The 23991-nt window shown below is 40.7% G+C and overlaps 1 protein-coding gene across 1 annotated transcript in view; it reads left to right on the top strand.

Annotated features, from left to right (window-relative positions):
• The window catches only part of LOC119850912 (sodium channel protein type 5 subunit alpha-like), a 133839-nt gene that overhangs the window by 37023 nt on the left and 72825 nt on the right, over positions 1 to 23991 (top strand). Inside the window, 9 exon segments of the mRNA XM_043509707.1 lie at positions 228 to 449; positions 11501 to 11564; positions 14211 to 14352; positions 15262 to 15459; positions 16478 to 16660; positions 17422 to 17585; positions 17623 to 17669; positions 18379 to 18533; positions 19380 to 19506. Coding sequence (XP_043365642.1) covers positions 228 to 449; positions 11501 to 11564; positions 14211 to 14352; positions 15262 to 15459; positions 16478 to 16660; positions 17422 to 17585; positions 17623 to 17669; positions 18379 to 18533; positions 19380 to 19506 — 1302 coding nt within the window.

The following is a 23991-nucleotide window of genomic DNA, read 5'->3' as shown; positions in this document are numbered from 1 at the left end:
CCCTGCAAAAGTGCCAGGGACAATTGCTTAGAAGTAGAGGAAAAACTTCTTTTCTTACTTTGAGTACTTTTGTTTCATCTGGACTGTGTTTGTATTGAAAAGATACATGCAACACTGGCCAAGTAACTATGAACTTGTGGCTACTGTATGTTGTTTTGACTCTCAAAAAGCATGATACATGTGTTTCAGTTTTTTAGTCCTTATACTGCTGAATTTTCTCTCTGTAGGACTGAAGGTCATTGTAGGTACACTTATCCAGTCTATTAAGAAACTTGCTGATGTGATGATCCTGACTGTTTTCTGCTTGAGTGTCTTTGCCCTCATAGGCCTCCAGCTCTTTAAAGGCAATTTGAGACATAAGTGTGTCAGGACTTTTAACTCCACCAATGGAACTATTTATTTGGATGACAAAAAATGGGGCTCCTTTGATGAGTTTATTAATGATTCAGGTATGTTGTCCTCTTGTTTCCTTTTAAGATGATAGATTTTATATATATATTGACTCCTGCACTGCAAATATATTGAAAATACAAAAAAGAAAAGGAGTACTTGTGGCACCTTAGAGACTAACAAATTTATTTGAGCATAAGCTTTCGTGAGCTACAGCTCACTTCATCGGATGCATTTGGTGGAAAGTGAGCTGTAGCTCATGAAAGCTTATGCTCGAATAAATTTGTTAGTCTCTAAGGTGCCACAAGTCCTCCTTTTCTTTTTTGCAAATACAGACTAACATGGCTGCTACTCTGAAACCTGTTATTATTGAAAATACAGATGAACTACTGCCACGGAACAATGTTAGTCTTTAAAATGCCAGAGTGATTTGCAAAGGTCCAGGGATGATTTCTGCTAGTGGTGCTACAATTCCTTTCTTTCCCCCCCCCCCATCAACCCATTATTGGAAACAGTGTTTACAAAGTTTCCAGTATTAGTCATCTGTGTTTCCCAGTATGATACCATAGTAACTGAAATGCACATTAGCTCATTCTCTGACGTATTTTACAGAAGTTTGGCCTTATACAGTGTACTAAGCATTTATATATATATACAGTTTGCTGTACATTTAAGAAGTCTGCAGATTTTTGTGTTCTGTTGTGGACTGTGAACAGTTTTAGCTGAACTAAATATTCAGCTAAAATGTGTGTTTTCCTTATAAATAAGTTGTATATCTTTCTATTCCATATGTATTTCTTGACTACAGTTAGTGCTGAAAATATGGATGTGTAGAACAGACAACTGAAAACACAACAAAGCATCTTCAGAGGAAAGAAAAAAATTAGGTGCATCGAGGGAAGAAAGAGCTTTATGAGGGGAAAAAAATCTCAAAATACATGAGAGAGAACAACTTTAGAAAAACCATTTCCATGTGCTGAATCTGGGGAAAGTTTTACCACTGAGTGAAATCTCCAAATACACCAGGAAATTTAGACACAGGAGGAACTATCAATAAGCACTGTGTGTGGAGAAAACTGTACTTGTAAAGGAGAGGTTAAAATACACAAAAGAATCCACCCAGGAGGGATGCATTTTGCATGCACTGAATGTGAAAGATTTACTGAGATGAGATCTCTCAAAATTCACCAAAGAATCCAGTTAGGAGAGAAATTATTTATATGTACCAGATGCAGGGAAAACTTTAATGGTAAGGGAATTCTCAAAACCCACTGGAAAAATCCACACAGGAACCAAGTCATTTACAAGCATGGAATATAGGAAGAGCCTCATTCAGAAGGCAATCTCTAAAAATATTAGTGAATTCACACAGGAGAGAGATCTTTTCCATGCAATGGATGTGTAAAAGCTTTGGCTACAAAGAGGAATTTCAAAATACATAAGAGGAACAACATGAAACAGAAACCAGTGACATAGCCTTCATTTTTTTCTTTTAATTTTTAAATGTTCCTTTACAAACATTAACTTTGCTGTGTTGCACATCATTTATATTTCATTATAGGATACACATTTGTGGTTCATAATGTGGCCCCTTCCCGGAGGTGTGGCTCAAGCCTTCCCGGGGATAGTTACTACTTAGAGTGACTTCTCCCTTCTCCTTGCATGGGTTGGTCCTGGGTTCTTTAATGTGATGTCTGGTGCCTCCACCCAAGGTGACTCTTCACTGTGCCCAGGGCACAAGGGGTGCTGTCTTTTCAAAAAATGACTAATGTTGCTAATGGGCAAGGAGTATAAAACCCACTACATAATGACAGAATAAAGCACATCTACACAAAGCACAGCAAAGAAACGACACACCCAGAAATAACAATATAACAAAGGAGGATTTTATTCAAAGCAGGAAAAAGGCATCTGGGAAAGGAAAGCCTTAGGGTTAACTAATAACTACTAACACATCAACAAATTTCCCACCTCCTAGCACTCACTACTCTTCTCAAACCACAGCTCCCTCCCTGGCATCTTCCCAGCCAGATGACATGCTAAGGTTGCATCCAGAGACCAGTGCTGTGAACATTGGCCAGCATAAACAAACGAAAAAGGATCCTCTTACAGTGTCTTCACCTCTGGATGGGACAAGGTCATCTCCTGGCTCTTTAGTCTGGAGTTCTGTGGGAGTCTTGGCTGGCCTTTGGTAGCCAATGCTGAGTTGGGTCTGACACTCTACACACTGCTCTGGATAGGGGTGGAACTGCCTGAAACCCTGCACTAGATCCCACAGCAGTTTAACTCCCACTCCCCGGAAAGGGAATTGATCAGAGATTTCCTGAGCTACTGTCCTACTTTTTCAGCTCCTTGTTCTCCCTCCATGCTTCCCTCCTACTGTATGTTAAACTTGGTCATTTCATGTTATCTTAAAATAAATTGTAATTTTGGGACAACAGATAACACAATTTTGGAGGCTAGAGCAGTGCAAAGCAGCCAAAGTCTGTTCTAGCTCCAGTACTATTAAATATTTTCATTAACAACTTGGATATTGAAGTGGAGAGTATGCTTATAAAGTGCTAGCAATTCCTCGGAGGAGTTGCTAGCACTTTAGATGACAGAATTAGAATTCAGAATGATCATAGTAAATTGGAGAATTGCTATGAAATCAGTAAGATGAAAGTTAATAAAGTTAAGTGAAAATTATGATACTTAGGAATTAAAAAATGAACAAATACAAAATGGGAAATAACTGGCTAAGCAGCAGTACTGCAGAAAAGTAGCTGGGGGTTACATTAGATCACAAATTGAATACAAGCCAACAGTGTGATGCTGTTCCAAAAAAGTCAAATGTCATTCTGGGATGTATTAACAAGTATATTGTATGTAAGACATGGGGGGTAATTGTCCTGCTTTTGGCACTGATGAGGTCTCAGTTGGAGTACTGTGTCCAGTTTTGTATACCACACTTTAAGAAAGATGTAAACAAACTGGAGAGGGTCCAGAGGAGAACAACAAAGATGATGATAGGTTTAGAAAACATGATCTATAAGGAAAGATTGAAAAAAATGGGCATCAATGGCTATTAGCCAGGATGGGCAGGAATGGTGTTCCTAGCCTATGTTTGCCAGAAGCTGGGAATGAGCGACAGGGGATGGATCACTTAATGATTACCTGTTGTGTTCATTCCCTCTGGGGCACCTGGCACTGGCCACTGTCGGCAGACAAGATATTGGGCTAGATGGACCTTTGGTCTGACCTAGTAGGGCCATTCTTATGTTTTGTCTAGAAAAGAGAAGGCTGGGGTGGGGGTTGGGGGGTGCTAACAGGCTTCAAATATGTAAGTTTTTATAATGAGGATGGTGATCAATTGTTCTCAATGTCCACTGAGCGTAGGACAAGAATTAATTGGATTAGTTTTCAACAATAGAAATTCAGGTTAGATATTATGAAAAGCTTTCTAAGTATAAGGATAGTTAAACAGTGGAATAGGTTTCTTGAGAAGGTTGGGAACCTCTGATCTAACCTGTTCTTATAAATTTCCAAGGATGGGGATTCCACAAAGTTTGGGTCATGCCCCCCTATGAGGGTGCAGAGGAGTGTTGGGGGGTACAATGGGGCCCAGGCCAGCCCCCACAGGGGGGTGGGGAAGGAGCACCAACCAGTTCCGCACCACCCCTAGCCATGCCCCACCCCCAGCCTTGGCCCCAAGCTGAGGCTCCACTGAAATCCCTGGCCCCACCCCCCAGCCTTGGCCTCCAGACATGGTTCTATTCCTGGCCGTGGCCCCAGACCAGCTCCAGCCTCAGCCCCCTTAGCCCTGTCCATGTTCCTCCCCCCCCCCCCAAAGCTGCGGCCCTGCAGCTAGCCCCAGCTCCCGGGGGGTTGCATGGATGGGCAATGGGGGGCGTGACCCTGAAAAGTTTGGAGACCACTGGGTTAGACAAACACATGTCAGGGATGGTCTGGATATACTTTATCCTGCCTCAGCTTGGGGAAGTGGACTTGATGACCTCTTGAAGTCCCTTCCAGGCCTATATTTCTAAGATTCTGTACTGGTGAATCTGTCCCTTAACTTGCAATTGACAAGAGGGCTGTATTAGTGAGACTGGTACTGTATGAAGGGGGTCAGAAATAGTCCAGTCTCAGAGTCTCAATGTCTCTGCACTTTAAGGGCTTCCCCTGTGTTCCTGCCTCAGTTCCCCAGCAGTGCTACCTCAATGTGCAGTGAAGCTAAAGTAGCAGTGCCTTTCAAGCATGAATGCCCATGCCAACATCCAAACATAGAATCTTTAAGGAGCAGTGACAATTAAGCCATGTAATCTACCAATGAGAACTGTTGATGTGTGTCCAGTCTCCCTCATATGACTGAGTCATTACAATTAATAGAATTGTTGCATGCAGATTAGCTGCAGATAAAGGGTGGTGATTGGTTGAGTGCATCTTGGCACAGAAAAGTATATGGTACTGAAGTACCTTCAACTGTTGGGGAGCTGGAATTTCCTTTACTTTCTGTTTGGCTAAATATTGAGTCCTCAGTATGGATGCCCAATGTTTTCTCAGTACTGAGCTCCTTTGTAGAACTCACTGCTAGACTTACATTAGAACCTATCATTTCACCATCAGCAGCCCCTCCCTTGGAGGTGAAATGTTCATACTCATCCTGTGAGTCTCAGCACAGTGGGGAAGGATCCCCTACTTATTCCTCAAGGATCCCCCTACTTATTCCCCTTCTTATGAGTTTTATGAATTTGAGAGGGAATCCAGGACTTCATGTAGACCTAGATACCATAAAGTTTATGAAGATACACATATTCTGGTACCTTTTCCTGTGGCCTCTGGTCCTTACATGACTAACGTACCACCATGGCCATATTGGAACTATTGGGGTTCTTATTGTACAAGGCATAACTCCCATGCACTAACCTCCAGGAAGATATCCTCCTTCCCTAATCAGAGGCAAAACCGTATGATGACTCAGATGATACCACTGGAACTTCGAACAACAGAGGAATTTTCTGAGAAAGAACAACCTCAGACTGAAGATCTACAAGTATCTGACTATTTTGTCCTTGTCTTCAAGTGAGGTAGCGATCCCCTTTATTTTAACTTATCTGAATGACTACAAGAGCTTCCAAGAACTGCTGAAGCAGATAGCTGAGTCCTCCCAGATTCCATTAGCAGAGATTCAGGAGTCCCCACAGAAATTACTGGACATTCTCCATGCCACAGCGCCAAAGATTGTGGCACTCCTCATTAAGGAGGCTTCTTTGGACCATGCCAGAAATATTTGGCAAACGCTTGTGTTGATCACGTTCACCTCAAAGAAAGCTGACAAAAGATTTCAGGTGTCATCTGTTGGAGCAAAATATCTTGTCTCTTGGGTGATTGTGGCAGATAATGAGAAAAGCTGACCATGACAACCAAGAATGACTCCTAGTGAAAAGGAACCAAAATGGCTAGATTTAATCAGTCAAAAATGTTACTCATCTGCCAGTTTAAAATTCAGAATTTCAAAGTATCAGAAATCATTAGTATATTATGGTTTTCTCAGCTACAACAACTGTAAGGATTTTGTTGATAAGCTGCCAAAAAAAAATAGGGAGGTGTTTAAATCCTTAGTTTTGGAAGGACAGCTGATTGCTAGCATGTCCTTATAGGCAGCTCTGGAAACTGTTAAGTCTGCTTCATGAACTATGGCAACATCAGTGGTTATGAGGTGGATGTTTTGGCTCCAAAATTCGGGCATTCCAACAGAGGTTCAATCAATTATGGAAGATCTTCCCTTTGTGGTTCAGACCTTTTCAACCCTAAAACCAATGACACTCTCCACATGTTGAAAGGTCCCCAAGCCACACTTTGCTCTCTTATAGTGTATACATATGCAACCAAAAGAAAACAAAGGCGACCTCATAGCTATTCTAAACAGAGAACATCACATGCATTTTCTTTTACCAGAGAAAAACAGAACTTCATAAAAAGAGGAAGTGTTTCCAAAGAAAAGAGTTTCTGCATCAGCCACCTCTCGATTCTACCCTGAATCTACAAACATCATTTTGACTGGTTGGTCGAAATTTGCACCACAACCATTTTGATAGATCTAGACCCTTCTTCCACTCCATCTGAGAACCATCTACACTTCTTCCCAAAATTATGGGACTCTCTAACAGACTGCTGGAGACTGAAGATTGTCTCAGTACATCAGTCTATACAGTCCCATTCTGCACTCGCCCCTCACCCACTTCCAATGCCTTTTCAGGGACCCCTCTTATGAAAGACTGTTATAGATGGAACTAGAAACACTCATGTCTCTCAGAGCAATAGAAGAGGAGCTACAGGAATGCAAGAAGAAAAGTTTCTGCTCCAATTAGTACCTCATACCAAAGAACAAGGTGGGAATGGAATCCAATTTTGCATTTGAGAGGACTCAACATTTTTATACACCATTTTAAATGCAAACTGTCACACTAGTCTTCATAATGCCATCTCTAGAGCCACAAGACTGGTTTGCAGCTTGTGACCTTCAGGTCGCCTTCTTCCATATTTCCATTCATCTGGTACACCGAAAATGCTTAAATTTCCAGATGGGACAGTACACTACACTACTGTATCAGCAGAGACCCTTTGATCTCTCTTTATAAGGATGCAATGTTCATCAAGGTCTTAACAGTAGTTGCTGCTCATATAAGAAATCAGTGTTAGATTCTATGACAGCCAGAACCTGTGTGCCCCAAGACAAATTTAAAACCATGTCTACTCTTATTCATAGATATTAAGGTCAGAAGGGACCATTCTGATCATCTAGTCTGACCTCCTATACAACGCAGGCCACAGAATCTCACCCACCCACTCCTACGAAAAACCTCACCTATGTCCGAGCTATTGAAGTCCTCAAATCATGGTTTAAAGACTTCAAGGAGCAGAGAATCCTCCCTCAAGTGACCCGTGCTGCATGCTACAGAGGAAGGCGAAAAACCTCCAGGGCCTCTTCCAATCTGCCCTGGCGGAAAATTCCTTCCCGACCCCAAATATGGCAATCAGCTAAACCCTGAGCATATGGGCACGATTCACCAGCCAGATACCCAGGAAAGAATTTTCTGTAGTAACTCAGATCCCACCCCATCTAGCATCTCATCACAGGCCATTTAGCCTATTTACCATGAATATTTAAAGAACAATTAATTACCAAAATCATGTTATCCCATCATACCATCTCTTCCATAAACTTATTGAGTTTAATCTTAAAGCCAGATAGATCTTTTGCCCCCACTGCTTCCCTTGGAAGGCTATTCCAAAACTTCACTCCTCTGATGGTTAGAAACCTTTGTCTAATTTCAAGTCTAAACTTCCTAGTGGCCAGTTTATACCCATTTGTTCTTGTGTCCACATTGGTGCTGAGCTTAAATAATTCCTCTCCCTCTCCTGTATTTATCCCTCTGATATATTTATAGAGAGCAATATATCTCCCCTCAACCTTCTTTTAGTTAGGCTAAACAAGCCAAGCTCCTTGAGTCTCCTTTCATAAGACAAGTTTTCCATTCCTCGGATCATCCTAGTAGCCCTTCTCTGTACCTGCTCCAGTTTGAATTCATCCTTTTTAAACATGGGAGACCAGAACTGCACAAAGTATTCCAGGTGAGGTCTCACTAGTGCCTTGTATAACGGTACTAAAACCTCCTTATCCCTACTGGAAATACCTCTCCTGATGCATCCCAAAACCGCATTAGCTTTTTTCACTGCCATATCACATTGGCGGCTCATAGTCATCCTATGATCAACCAATACTCCAAGGTCCTTCTCCTCCTCCGTTACTTCTAATTGATGCATCCCCAGCTTATAACTAAAATTCTTGTTATTAATCCCTAAATGCATGACCTTACACTTCTCACTATTAAATTTCATCCTATTACTATTACTCCAGTTTACAAGGTCATCCAGATCCTCCTGTATAATATCCCAATCCTTCTCTGAATTGGCAATACCTCCCAGCTTTGTATCATCTGCAAACTTTTTGTGCCAAGGTCAGTAATAAAAAGATTGGTCCCAAAACTGATCCCTGATGAACTCCACTGGTAACCTCCCTCCAGCCTGACAGTTCGCCTTTCAGTAGGACCCGTTGTAGTCTCCCCTTTAACCAATTCCTTATCCACCTTTTGACGTTCATACTGATCCCCATCTTTTCCAATTGAACTAATAATTCCCCATGTGGCACGGTATCAAATGCCTTACTGAAATCTAGGTAAATTAGATCTACTGTGTTTCCTTTGTCTAAAAAATCTGTTACTTTCTCAAAAAAGGAGATCAGGTTGGTTTGGCACGATCTACCTTTTGTAAAACCATGTTGTATTTTGTCCCATTTACCATTGACTTCAATGTCCTTAACTATTTTCTCCTTCAAAATTTTTTCCAGGACTTTGCATACTATAGATGTCAAACTAACAGGCCTGTAGTTACCCGGATCACTTTTTTTTCCTTTCTTAAAAATTGAAACTATATTAGCAATTCTCCAATCATACGGTACAACTCCTGAGTTTACAGATTCATTAAAAATTCTTGCTAATGGGCTTGCAATTTCATGTGCCAATTCCTTTCATATTCTTGGATGAAGATTATCTGGGCCCCCCAATTTAGTCCCATTAAGCTGTTTGAGTTTCGCTTCTACCTCACATACGGTAATATCCATATCCTCCATATCCTCATTACCATTTGTCATGCTACCATTACCCCTAAGATCCTCTTTAGTCTTATTAAAGACTGCAGCAAAGTATTTGTTTAGATATTGGGCCATGCCTAGATTATCCTTAATCTCCACTCCATCCTCAGTGTTATTACTCAACTTCAAACAAATCTACAGATAATAGTAAGGACTTGTGTCAGTCTACTCAGACACATAGTTTCCAGAAGGTTCACTGTACTGAATGCCAGAGTACACCTAGGCTGCATGCAGGGTTGGCTAAAATCAGTGTATGCACCCAGTTGATCCCTCAAGATGTTCTTTCCTCACTGAATTGGTGGAAAGATCTTGTGACAGATGAATCACTTCTGGGATGGGGAGTACATCTGGATCACATGGCAAGTGGACTCTTGAGGCGACTCTTACTTATACACGTATTGGAACTCAGGGTTTGCAAGGCCTGGAATTCTTACCTCTGATTCAAGGATTGTCTACCCAAATTATGACCCACAACATGACTCATGTTTTATGTAAAGAGAGGGGAGGAGAAGGAAGCATGATCATCCCGCCTTATGCCAAGAGGTCGTTTGATTATGGAATTGGTGCATTTGACACCAGATATCTCTAACAGCAGTTCACTTTTCAGGTCTGTTAACACTCTGGCAGACAATTTAAGAAGGCTTTTCTCCTCAGATCATGACTGGACAAAGTTCCTTTGATTCCCACAGTACTCAGAAAGATCAAGCAAGGCACTGCCAGTGTCATCTAGATAGCTCCCACTTGTCTGAGGTTGTTTCGGTACCTGGAGCTGATACTTTCTTCAAGACCTTTACTCCAAAATTAGATGTGATATTCCAAGACAATGGGGGAACATCTGTTGTCCAACCTCCTCCTCCCTCCATCTCATTGCATGGCTAATGGATGGGTGTCAAATAGAGAAAGATCTTTTTTTTCTCAAATGTCCTGAACATTCTGATAAATAGTATGAAAAATTCCACCAGAGAAACCTACACTGCTAAGCAGAAAAGATTTACAACAGGGTACATACAGTACCAGTTATGCCCTAGTAACACAAAGATACCTATCTTGGGCTAGTTACTATCTCTAGGGAACTCTGGACTTTTGATTAGTTCTGATGAAGTACACCTGACAGCCACCACTGCATATCACCCTTCTATGGAAGGCAGTAAAGAGCCTTTCCACCCCTCTGTCTAAATTCCTGAGACCTACGGTTTTTCTACCAGTAAAGAAACCTCTCCTATCTCCCCAGGACCTTAATGAGTTGCTTGCAAGTTTGGTGGATCCTCCATTCCAACCCCAAGCAACATGTAGCAATTACATCAGCTTGGAGAATTGGGGAGATACAGGGACTCATGGCAGGTTTTCCCTACTGATAAGTTGTCTCTTAGGCCAGATCCCAAATTCCTTCCCAAGATAAATGCAGAATTGCATTTAAATCAAATGATTCATTTATCTGTATTCTTTCCAAAACCACATTCTAACCAGGGAGAGTCCAGATTACATATGGATGTTAGCAGGTTGCTAGCCTTTTATTTGCAAAGGACAACGCCCTTCAGGGCTTCTCCAAGGCAGTTTATATAATTTCCTGACACAATGAAGGCCAATCAATTCCTGCCCAGAGATTATCTTAATGGGTTTTGGGGTGAATTAGACTTTATTATATTTTAGGTAGTTTATGATAATGTAGAGCCCATTCTACTTGGGCACTGGCAACCTCTTCTGCATCCTTGCAAAGCATTCCCAGTTTGGATCTGTCCAGCAGCTATTTGGGATTTAGTACATACTTTTATCAAGCATCCTTCCATAGCGGAAGTATCCATGTTGTTCACTTCTTTTGGAAGAGTTGTGCTGAAGTCTCTGTTTAGGTAGACTCTGAATACCCACCTCCTCATATCAGATCACTGCTTGGGAATTGCCAAAAATAGAATACATATAGAGAGAAACTCTCAAAGAAGAAAGATGTTTAACTTGTACAGTAACTGGAGTTCTTCAAGATGTATTATCCATATAGATACTATATGACCTGCCCTCCTTCCCCACTACTACAGAATCCTATTACATGTGGATTCTGTAGTTGCAAAGGAACTGTCTGGTGTGCATACACTACCCTTGATACAGGATCACAAGGACATTCAGGGCACATGTGCAGACCTAATGGCCAAAAGACTCCAATCTTTAATGCAAGAGATGTCTGTGAACCAAGAGTGGAAGTGTATGTATGTATATGTGCATGCGCGCACACACACACCTCAAAGAACTCCAGTTATTGTACAGGTAAGTAAATTTTTGAATTAATCAAATGTCAGTTTTACCTTTTGTGTCTATGTGCCCTTGCCAATATTTATTTCACTGGATATTTATCATGTCATATTAATCTAGGAGGTACATGTTAAAAAGTATTTTGAATGTATTATGCTTTCATTTTTCTTGTAGAAAATTTTTTCAAGAAGAATGGCACCATGGATACCTTATTGTGTGGCAACAGCTCAGATGCTGGGTAAGTGCAGTTAACCTTTCTTGGTTCTAAACTTTATTCTTTGATTCAGTACTTTTTGGCTTAACTCAGCCCACCAGTGACTAATGTGAAGAGCAAATTTCAAATTCCTAAAGACAACAGTAATGGGAACAAGGATAATAAAAATATAACAAATAATAAGACAGTTTAATGAATGACGGGATAGAGTTTGAGCCCATGGTTTCTATACTGAGATCTAAATTCTTCCTTGGCCTTCTGGCAGATGTTCTTGCAATTACTTTAACTTTCTTCTCAGAAATGTATTTAATACACTTCCATTTAGTGAATTACATTTCAAAAGAATGAGAGGTGGAGATGGAAGTAGGGTTAACTTCAGTGTTTTCATTTCAGAAAAAAATAAAAGTTAACCCAAATCTGTTCCTACCCCGAGGGTGTAGAAGGATAGGACTGACAAATAGGCTGGGGAAACTGCACTTCCTCTCCTCTACCCAGGATATCGGACAGAATTTAAAAGGTCAGGGACAAGATATAGAGAGTTTTTGTCTCTTGATAATGCAAGAAACTCCAGCCCTCTCACAAATTTCTACCCTGCAGGAAGGAGGCAGAGTCTCTCCCCTTTTACTCACCATAAGAGGAGGAGAAATGAGGATGCCAGGGGGAAGGGAAGAACTTGTGGGGGATGTGGGCAGATGTAGAGGCAGAATTGGTGGGGTACAGCAGATGTGGGGTTGGGGGGGCACACTGATCTAGGGTCCGGGTGTAGGCTGTGGGGCTGATCTGATGTTGGAGCTGGGGAACAGGAAGAACTGATGTGTCAGTGAGATGTGGGAACTCTGACCACAGGATTAATTTAATACAGACAAAGAAATGTAAATCTGGAAGGGCCTCCACCGTGAGACAGTACCAAGTAAACCCTGATTATCCCTGACAGGTGTTTGTCCAACCTAGTCTTAAAAACCACCAATGGCAGGGATTCCACAGCCTCCCTTGGTGTAACCTATTCCAGTACTTTACTATCCTTATAGTTAGAATTTTTTCCTAATATCTAATCTAAATCTCCCTTGCTGTATTACCTACAAAATCAGACTCTAGACACCCTCATAATGCCTATATCCGTAACCCTCTTGTCAATTTCTCTGTTTTGGTAGGTGGAAGGGGGTGGCCTGCTCTAGAGGAATTGCCAGGGTTTTACTAAGGGTTTCTCCCTGACCCTTAGAGAACTCCCCAGGGTAGACTAACTTTGTTGACTCTTGGGAGGACATGGATACAGCCTTCCGATTGAAGGATTGATACTCAGGCAGTAATTCTTCAAAAAAAAATCTTAATATATCAATATTCCCTGATACAATAAACCTCAAAAACATATCTCAAGAAACAAAATACAGATCCCATTAGCACAGGTATGCATATCAAAGTACCCAATACTGCAATCCCATACAGTTGGAAATAGCTTTTAAGTGGTTACATTCTACATGTGGTGATCAATCACATGTAGAATGCTGACAGCAAGTTCTTACCTAAAACATTAAAATTGTATACAGAGTAACAAACATACATACCCAATGTCCAACTTTATCATCTCTTGCATACACACTCATATGTCTTGGTTCCTTATACTATGGTCATCATGCTTACTTCTCTATAATCGTCTTTCCCTCTAATCTGACTGCAGTCCATTTGCTCTGTCATGACTACTTAGCTGTCACTGCTGCCACAGCTCTCCCTTCTTCAGTGATTTCAGCTTTCTTCTGATCTTCCTTCTTCCTCTTCTGTTTCTCCAGAATCCCCAGTTGACAACACTCAGACATTTAGTAGGTTCTAGTCTCAAGATCAGGCCCAGTGTTGTTAGAATTACTGATAAATTGGGAACCACGACGTGCACAGTTGCAACACTTACACTTAGAAAAACCTTGAATTTGCAATAGCTTCATTAACACAGTTAGCAAAATCACAAACACTCCACCGAGCAAGGTAGGTAGAGAGAATACAGAATGAGATCAGAGCATCCATAAATTCACACCATCCCTTGCAAAAGCACCTGAAGTGTTAGTCATCCTCATCATGATTGTCATCCTGGCATCTCCCAAGGCACGTAGGCTCGGAAACAGCTTTTATAATATGTTACCCTGATGCCACTCTGCCTAATGCATATTCAGTCAGCCTCTGACTGTAGTTCAGAGTCTAAAGATAACCTTAGTTCACAGTGTAAAAGGCAGAAGGTAGGGATAGGTCTTCTAAACAGTTACTCCAGCACCAATTCTTCCAATGATTTCAATCAGACTATGCACATGTGTAACTCCACAGAACTGGGCCTGTGTTTAAGACAAGGTGCATTAAAAGAAGCAGAGGAAATGTTAACTTAGAATGGGAAATAATATTATCTATATACAAAATAATAGTTAACATATTTTTGTGTATGTGTGTTTTTGTATTACTCTCTCTGCCCTTCCACTTTATGGCCCTCTTTCCCAACAAAATATTGTAGGGGTGTGGAGGATATTTACTTAGCATGGGTTAGTGTTTGCAGGTCTCATGGAAGAAGTGAGTCCTTATATTTCAGTTGTAGTATAACTGAGTGTATAATCTGAGTTTTCACAGGAACTGAAGCTATTTGCCTTTAAATTTGGACATTTTAAGTTTTCATCACTTTTTATTCATCATCTGTAGCTCCTGTCCAGATAAATATGTATGTCTCAAAGTTGGGAAAAATCCTGATTATGGCTACACAAGTTTTGATACATTTGGCTGGGCCTTTCTTTCCTTGTTCCGCCTGATGACACAAGATTACTGGGAGCGTCTCTATCAACAGGTATCAGATTTACTTAATTCAAATATTAAATAAAGCAGTAATGTAGTTGGATAAATGTATAAAGTATTTAAAGTAAAAAGAGGAAAAGAAGTATAAAATGAAATGATGGGTGAAGTCACAGAATAAGTGACTAAACTGTGCACATCCATATCCAGCTAGCTCACTATACGAAGCTTCTGCTGCTTTCAATAAAGAATTTTTACAAGGAAATTAAACATCATGAAAAACACTTAATAGTTTGTTGTATGATGGGTCAATAAGTACAGAGCAGAAGATTTTACTGGCCTGGAGGAAAGATTCAAAACATGCTACATATATATCCCAAAAAGGGGGACCACAAGGGACTGGGAGTGGTAACATAATACAAAGCTTTGCACCTCTAAATCTGACTAAAACTCTTGCTATTTAATGGCTGTTTGGCAAGAGCATAGCCTCTTTGTACTGAGGTGTTTGCCAAACTTCCTGCAAGGGGGCAACATAATGCTTCCACAGCCCTTTAAGATAACCCTAATCCCAGGGAGTGTAGTGCAGCAGAAGGGGACTGAGATGTCACTGTGCAGTGCTCCCGTAGCACAACAGAGCCTTCCCTCAGATGTGCAGCTCCCTTTCTGTTCATCCAAACTGAGCTCTACTGACCATCATCAGGAAGGTCATTCGGGCTCATTGAGGGGGGTAAGGAAGTGGGAACGGAAGCCCAAATAGGTTGTGAGGGTTTAAAGAATTTTTTAAAGCATTTTATTCAGGAATATGGAAATGTAACCAAGGTTTTTAAAAACACCTTAAAATAATATTTACTACTTTCATATAGTGCTTTACATTTTCAATATGCTTTATGACCATTAACTAATCTAATTACACTAGAAGTGTCATGTCAAACTCCTTACTTTAGTGTGTACTTTGTGCTTACAGACTCTCAGAGCTTCTGGAAAGATCTACATGCTCTTTTTTATGCTGGTCATCTTTGTGGGTTCATTTTATCTGATCAACTTGATCCTGGCTGTAGTGACTATGGCATACGAAGAGCAGAACAAAGCTACTATTGCTGAAACTGAGGCAAAGGAAAGGAAGTTTCGGGAAGCCATGGAACTGTTGAAAAAAGAGCAAGAGGTCCATAAACTATTCCCTGGTTAATGTTTGGCCCTCTCCACTTGCAATATATAACATTTGTAGTGGTATTTATCAGTCCCTCCATATCTTTGAGTGTGTATAAACAATGACACTATGATCACTGATGAGAACAGGTGCCAGCTACTACCTTATTCAAAGTTATCAGAGTGCTTTCTAGAGCAAATAGAAACAATGCCTCACTCATAAAAAAGTATGTGAGAGTAGAGAACAGAAAAATGTGAGTAGTGAACATAAAAATGCAACATTAGTTCATGGTACTGTAAGCAAAATAGTATTGTAAAGTATTGCTGACGGGTCTAAAATTCCACCAACCTGTAGTTTCCATAAGGACACATGAACGTTTTTTTTATTCCATTGCTCAGCTAGCCCATTCTTGTGGGTAGACTGGGTATCAAAACATACAATAATTCTATTCTTTGACAGCTTTAGAGTTTGATCCAAAGCCAATTGGAAACAATGAAAAGACTTCAATTGACTTCAATGGATCAGGCTCCAGAGAGCAAGATTCTTGTATATTTGAAATATCTGTGAAAACACAGATTGGAGCAATGACAGCAGACCACTGTGTGACTGCAGTCCTGAAGGTACCCAACAGAGGTTGTGATTTTCAGTGTTTAGATTCTCATTTTGGGAAGTGGATAGATGTGCTAATACTCAAATTTTAAACTGATTCTGTACAATCTGTAATATGTACACAGAAAAATAGGAGTTGATTGGTATGAATGATCCAAAGTTTTATATTTTGCCTCTGACAGGGGGAGTATCTGTACACAAACACTGCATGTAATCAATTGCTCAATTCTCTATATGGAGTGGGAAATCCTTCCTAATACCTTCAGTGATCAGCTTGCACCAGAAACATAAAGTTAGTATTTTAACCACCTATATGAAATGATAATTGTTAACAAGAATTATAGAGCACTACAGTACTTTTCCCTTACTGATATCCTAACTCTGTATCTAGAGTATCAGCTATGTTTTGTTTGTTTACTTTTAGACATTGGCTGCTAAAGGATATGATACGAAGTCACTTTGCTCCTTTGAAATGTCACCTTTACCCACCGAAGAAATCAAAGATAGAAGCAATAGGAGGAATAAAAATATGTCCTTAGGGATAGAAGATTATGAGGAAGATCGAAAAGTTCCCAAATCACAGTCCAGTAGCTGTCAACAAAACTTGGTAATTAATTATCTAAATCTAAAATCCTTATAGCTTTGTCAGTTTTAGAACAGATATTGCGCAAAAGCACAAACACAATCCCATTAAGAAAAAGAATGTTGTATTTATAGATATAAGCTAGCATTTGCTTCGTTGGTCTTTAAAGCTAAATCTCCTTTAGCTGAGAAAGAAGCAGATAACATTTCAATGCAAATTTTGAGAAAGTTATGTGTGAATGAAAGCAGAGAAGATTTTGCTATAACAGAAATATTTTCATGAACGTTTAAAATATGTTAACATTCTGTGTAATATTGGGAAATTTAAAAATATACATTGGAACTGGAATTTAATTAACATTCCATAACAGACTTTTGCACTGATGCAGCTGCGCCACTGTTGTACGTCTGGAGAAGACACTGTATGCTGATGGGAGAGCGCTCTCCTGTCAGCATAATTACTCCATCTCCAGGAGAGGCAGAAGCTATGTCGGCAGGAGAGCATCTCCCAGTGACATAGTGCTGGAGTGAGAAGAGCTTAAGTCGCTGTAACTTGCATCACTCTGAGGGCCGTCCTTTTCACACTGCAAGTGACATAAGTTAGATTGACTTAAGCAGTAGTGTAGACCTTCCCTAAATTAAATCATTTGATGAGTAACTTTATTTAATGTTGGACTTACAGACCTTCAATGGTTGGTTGAAGTACTAAAAATCTTTATCATTCCCAAGAAACATATTGCACGATGCTATGCCATTTTTCCCTTTTTCATTTTTTGGGACTTTTAGGTTCTCCTTGTACTTACTTGTGGTCCCAGTGAAAACCAAATGAAATGCAGGCTCAGCCATGGAAGCATATTCAATTTCCAGTTACCTAGCAGAGACATTGGCTCCAAAACTGATTTTGGTGATGATGAGATCTTCAGTGCTTTGGAAAATGAAATCCAATGCAGGTTACGGTTGATGACACCTATGTTGATGACAACCAAGTGTGCAAAGTCAAATGAGCCATATTTATGACTCTGCTACTCCAAATTAGAATTGGCAGATTTTCTAGTTTGTGTGAAATTAGATATTTCAAAATTTGGTTTGATGTGTACCAAACCCAAATTTTTTGAAATTTCCCATTAATTGGAAATTCTGTAAAATTTTTGTTTTGGAAATACCAACACTTGGTATTTCCAAAATGAGATATGTGCCTGGGACTCTAGCAGTTGCTGACTGAAAATAACATGATTCATGTAAATTTCAGTCAGCAGTTGCCAGGGATCCCACGGTTCCTGGGAAGCCCCATCATGTGAACTGCTTGGGGCAGGGACTCTAAGCTTCTAGACTCCCAGGCCAGCTGTCTCCCCAGACTGTCTGACTCTCAGGGAAGCTGGCTCACCAGGTTGTCAGGTTTGTGCAGCCTGTGAGCTAGTTGGTATGGGAATCTAGAAGCTCTGGGGTCCCTGCCCCCAGGGTAGTCCACATGGTAAGGCTTCCCAAGAGCTGCAGAATATGGAAGTCCTGCATCTCTGGCCCTGGGACAATACACATAGTGGAGCTGTGCAGAACTATGAACATCAGAAGCCTGGGGTTTCTAGCAGTCCACTAGATAAGCTGGCAGGCAGGGTTCCATTGAAAGCTAGTCTGTGGTTCATTGAGCCTGACCTGTTTCATCAAAACATTTCAGGTTTGATGAATTGGCATTTTCTAGCAAAACCCTGTTTTGTCAGAAATTCCCCAATCATCTGTACTGTAAACCAATGCAGAATAGGAGGTGGAACAATATAGATGGTTTCAGTGGCGTGATTTCATTGATGGGAGAAGAAAGTACCAGGGCATGCAGTCTAGAATCAACTTCTCCTTAAGGATTATTGCTTCCCCCAGTTATGAAAAACCTTAGAATAGATGATTTGGCAAGAAAAGTGCACTTTTTAAAAATGCACTTCATATTATGCTTTCCTTCAGAACCATACAGTTTTCTGTGGTTTCTTTAGATATTGTAACATTATCAAACATTCACTGAAACACAACAAATAGGAACTACTGGGCAAAATCTGTTCCTTGTGACACCATTGTAAATCTGGAGTTACTCCAGTGAAGCTGAAAACAGAATTTGAACCAATATGAGCATCCTGGGTCAAATTCATCACTTGAATAAGAAGATACAACTTCCCCAATGTCACTGAAATTGCACTTGCTTACATTGGTAGTAAAATTGATCCCATGGCTGAAATATAGCTGTCATGCTACTGACAACTAGTTAAAGTTGCATAAGTTTTTCCATTGAAAACTCGCTTTTTCAGTTGCTAATAACTTTTTCAAACTTATCTCTTGAGAAGTAAAAACTTTCTAGGTCTGGTCTCTGCCCAGAGGTGATTTTTTTTTATATGTAAAATTTGAGCAAAAACAGAGCATCCATTTTTTGAATATGAAAAAGAAACACTACAGATTAGTTCAGGATAGGAAAGGCAAAATACTGTAATCAAAGAGAAATTTTAGATAGGCAGAATCTCATTAACCAATCTCAAGTTTGTTCAGAATACTGGAAGGCAAATATCCTGGAAACTGTCATGGCCACAAGGGAGTCAGGCCTTTATTTTTTTTAACTCATTCCAAATGGCTATTATTTACTGTAGAAGAGGCCCATTTATTTCATTGCATGTCATCCTTCATATTAATGTCCATGCTTATCCGTGTCTAATTCTTACCTCACTTTGTATTGTTTTATGTTACTAACCACGTTTACTTTGTTTAAACAGACTCCTGTATGTGATGAAGTGAGCAAGAAGCATTTGCTCCATCATCTGTCAGTGGACTATTTTAATGAGCCACTACAAAGACAAAAGGCAACTGAGGCAGTCAGTACCATTACCTGTGTCCTGGAGGGTAAGTCATTTCTCATAATTTTTTAATTCAAACCTAAGCATATGTTGATATGAAAGATCAAAATCTAAAAAAAAAAAAGGGGGGGGGGAATAGAGCCTTTGCAAATGCTTCAGTTAGGAAATGCCAGAATAAATGTTCTGTGCATCCTTAATTTGGCTCCCTTGTGAATATATATATTATGATCTTATACCTGTCTTTCTAGAGGGGACCTATCTTTTAAAAGGATAACAAAGAGGAGCCAGGGGATTATAGTCCAGTCAGCCTAACTTGGATACCTGGAAAGATATTGAAACAAATTATTAAACATTTTGCAAGCACCCAGTGGATAGTAAGGTTATAAGGAATAGCCAGCATGAATTTGTTAAGAACATATCATCCGAAACCAGCCTCATTTCCTTCTTTGACAGGGCTACTGGCCTAGCGGATAGGGGAGAAGCAGAAGATGTGATATATCTTGATTTTAGTATGGTTTTTGACACAGTCCCACATGACAGTCTCATAAACAAACTTGGGAAATGTGTACTAGATGAAATTACTATATGGTGGGTGCAAAATTTGTAGAAAGATCATACTTAAAGGCTATGTCTACACTGTATATCACTGGTGGCAGTGTGTAGGGTATGTATAGCTACACTCCACAGAGAAAAGCATGCTGCGATGTGAAAGGCTCTGGCAAGGGAGGTAGTAGGGAAAGGCTGTGGCTGTGGGGAGCTGCCAGAGTCTCTCTCCGCTGTCTCCTAACACCAGAGCTTTTCCCTGCTGCTGGAGCCTTTCCCTGCAGTGGGGAAAGACTCTGGTAGTGGGTAGGCAGCAGGACACTACACTGCTAAAAATAGCAGTGTAGATGGAGTAGGCACTGTTTGGGTATGTAGAAAGCCATGTTGGGTACATACCTGGGTTCAGGCCTTCCTTTACTCACCAAAGCAGTGCATCACCATCTACACTACTATTTATATCTCTGCTAGGGGAGAGTGCAGTGTGTTGTACTTTACACACTGCCATAATGAGCATGTATGTAGAAGTATCCAAAGAGTAGTTATCAATATGTTGCTGGCAAACTGGGGGAGAGGGATATATCTAGCGGGGCCCCACAAGGGTCTGTCCTTGGTCTCGTACCATTTTATATTTTCATTAATGACTTGGATAATGGAGTGCAAGGTATACTTATAAAATTTGTGGAGGGTATTAAGGTAGGAGAGGTTATTAGCACTCTGGAAGACAGGATTAGAATTCGAAATAACCTTGACAAATTGGAGAACTGGTTTGAAATCAACAAGATGAAATTCAATAAAGACAAATGAAAAGTACTGCACCAAGGAAGAAAAAAATCAAATGCACAAAAAGCAAAATGGGGAATAACTGGCTAGATGGTAGTACCACTTAAAGGATCTGGGAGTTACAGTGGATCACAAATGGAATATGAGTCAACAATGTGATGAAGTTGCAAAAAAAAAAGCTAATATCATTCTGGAGTGTATTAACAGGAGTGTTGTATGTAAGACCCAGGAGGTAATTGTTCCACTCTACTCAGCACAGGAGTTGCCTCAGCTGGGGTATTGTGTCCAGTTCTAAATTTAAGAAAGATGTGGACAAATTGGAGTACGTCCAGTGGAGACCAACAAAAATGATAAAAGGTTTAGAAAACCTGAACTATGAGGAAAAGTTAAACCATCCGACCTGGATCCATCAACTATGGCATGATGCTTGGTAAAAGTATGTACTGAAACCCAAGTAGTTGCTATACAGATATCCAAAATGGGGATGTTTTGCAAGAAAGCAGCAGAGGCTGCCTGTGCCCTAGTAAAATGGGCTCTAACATTGGCTGGAGGATCTAAACTAGCTAACTCATAACCAAGTCTAATCTGTCCCAAAGCCTATTTAGATAATCTCTGAGCAAATTGGTTGGCACATTAGTCTTGAGAAAAGAAGACTGAGGGTGCAGCTGATAAATATGTTAAAAAAATTATAAATAAGACAATGATCAGTTGTTCTCCATCTCTGCTGAAGTTAGGATAATAAGTAATTGGTTTAATCTGCAACAAGGGAAATTTAGGTTAGATATTAGATATGGACTTCTTAGGGATGTTGTGGAATCCCCATCATTGGAGGGTTTTAAGAACAGGCTGGACAAACACCCGTCAGGGATGGTCTAGGCATACTTGGTCCTGCCACAGCATAGGGGGCTGGACTAGATGACTTCTCAAGGTCCCTTCCAGACCTATGATTCTATGATACAGTCTTTAATTTTGTGATCACATACTTTTTATTCTACAGGAACCTCTTTTCATACAGTGCAAGGATGGGCAATGAATGAGGTAGTGATTGCAGAAGGAGAAAGAATGTTCTCTTGTGTTTAAGGCACTAGATTGGGACTCAGGAGAACTGGGTTCTGTTCCTTACTCTGCCATATACTGTGATATTGGGAAAGATTATCATAGTGCATATGCACAAGGGAGTCTAATTAAAATTCTTCAAGTATATGTCCCTACAGGTGGCTCCATGGTAGGCATGCCCATATACTCTGTCAGAAACTGCAAAGTAGTGTCCATGGGCCCATGCCTGCACAGGGCAGCATCTCCTGCTTAGAAGGAGACTATATAGGGAAGCTCAAACCCACCATCACTCAATTCCTTCTCAACCACCTGCAGCTCAAGACGGAGAGTTTTGCCGTCTGCTGTATTCAGCTTCTTGCCTTGTCTTTGGGGAATTCTTTATTTCATTGGATACCTTTATTTTATTTAGCACTGTTGTGATAGTTAGGGAGTGGAGCACCTTCCTCTTCTCTCCTTCTTGAGTCATTTGTGGAAGAGCACAATTTGTCATGCCCTGGACCCCAGGATTTAAGACCTGTGAGATTTCCCTTTCCCCACAGTGACAGACACTCCAGCTGCCTGCAGTGTCTGGCGGACTCTTGCAACCCTTGTAAGTGCAAGGTTGGTCTGGGTTCCAAAGGCAGATGTAAGAAAGACTGGGAGACTAGACTTAAGTTCCTATTCATGAAATATGCCCTAGCTCCAAAGAGGTCCGCTTCCCTTACATAATCAGCTTCTACATCACAGGCTGCCTCAGTCCCAATCATTGCCTCATCTGCAGCCCTAGACAATAAGAAAGAAAAAAGTCTCTCCTACCAAGGAAATGAAGAAAAGGGCCAGATCACCCCATCAGACCCATTCTCAGACAAAGAAGCCCTGTTTGGACATACCTGCCACCAAAGCAACCACTGCGACAGTACATTGTGGCACCGTGAGACACTCAGGAATACCATCCATGCCCCAGTACTGGTATCTCACTGTATCCCTGAAAGGGGAGACGTCTCTCTGATCACCTTGGTACCACAGCAGTTTCCATCTCGCCAGCCAGTACTGACCTAAACTTTGTGTGAAGGCTATCAGAACCCTCTACCTCCTTCCAGGTCCCTTTCATCAGAGGATCTCATTATCTCTGGTGAACCTGAGTCAACAGTACTGGGAAGATCTTCCAGTGTTATCTCCCCGGTACCACTGTGAAAGTAGCAAGTTGAAACTTGTTTAAGACTCCAGCCTTCAGTACTGGTTAGAACATTGAAGGACCCTCCCACCCCTGTTTAGTTCAAGGGAAGATTCCTTGTACTCAGCTATCTTGATACAAGGATCCATCCCAGTACCATACTACCCTACCCCACACCCATGGGTCCCTTTCATGAGGAGGATCCTAAGGAATTTATCAAACATCATAAACTCAGAGTTTATGATTATCACTGGAATCCCTTGCTTTATCCTTCTCCATAGTGGGGTTACGGGGATCCCAGGAGCCTCTGTGTTGATCAACTTCATTGGGTGCCTAAGAGAAAGCACTGATACCATACCAGTAATCAGCACCTACATAGTGTCCTATGATACCACACACATAGGTACTGCACACTTTTCTGCTACTGGACAATATACAAGAAGAGCAAGAGTCTTAGGCCATGGAGATCTCACCACCATTTGCCCTCCTACACTGATGATTTTAAGACCTTCCAGAATTTCATTGAAAAACTAGTGGACTTATTACAAATCCGACTAGAGAAAGTCCCAGAGCCGAAATATTCCTGGTGGCCATCTTGAACATCAGTCCCAGTGAAAGGCTTTATCCTCTCCCGGACATAACCTGTGGCAAATATCTCCTACAATCCCACCAACATATAAATGGGCAGATAAGAAATACTACATCCCATGCAAAAGAGTGGAATACTTCTTCTCCCACTATAACCCCAGTTCCTTGTAAAGGATGCAACCAATGATAGGAACCATCAAGCTTGCTCTAGGCCTTCTGCTTCTGACAAGGAAACTAACCAGCTAGACTTGCTGGGAAGGAAGAGCTACTCCTCAGCAGCTCTCCAATTTCAGATTGCCAACTACCAGGCCTTGGTGACAGAATATGATTTTAACACATTCTCCAGTTTACACATTTTAATTGAGTACTTGCCACAGGACCAGAAAGATCAATTTCAGACTCTTATCATTG

The sequence above is a fragment of the Dermochelys coriacea genome, chromosome 2 (genome assembly GCF_009764565.3).
Source record: "Dermochelys coriacea isolate rDerCor1 chromosome 2, rDerCor1.pri.v4, whole genome shotgun sequence".
Lineage (NCBI taxonomy): Eukaryota > Metazoa > Chordata > Testudines > Dermochelyidae > Dermochelys > Dermochelys coriacea.
Note: the sequence above shows the minus strand (reverse complement) of the source record. Positions and strands in the feature narration are given on the sequence as shown.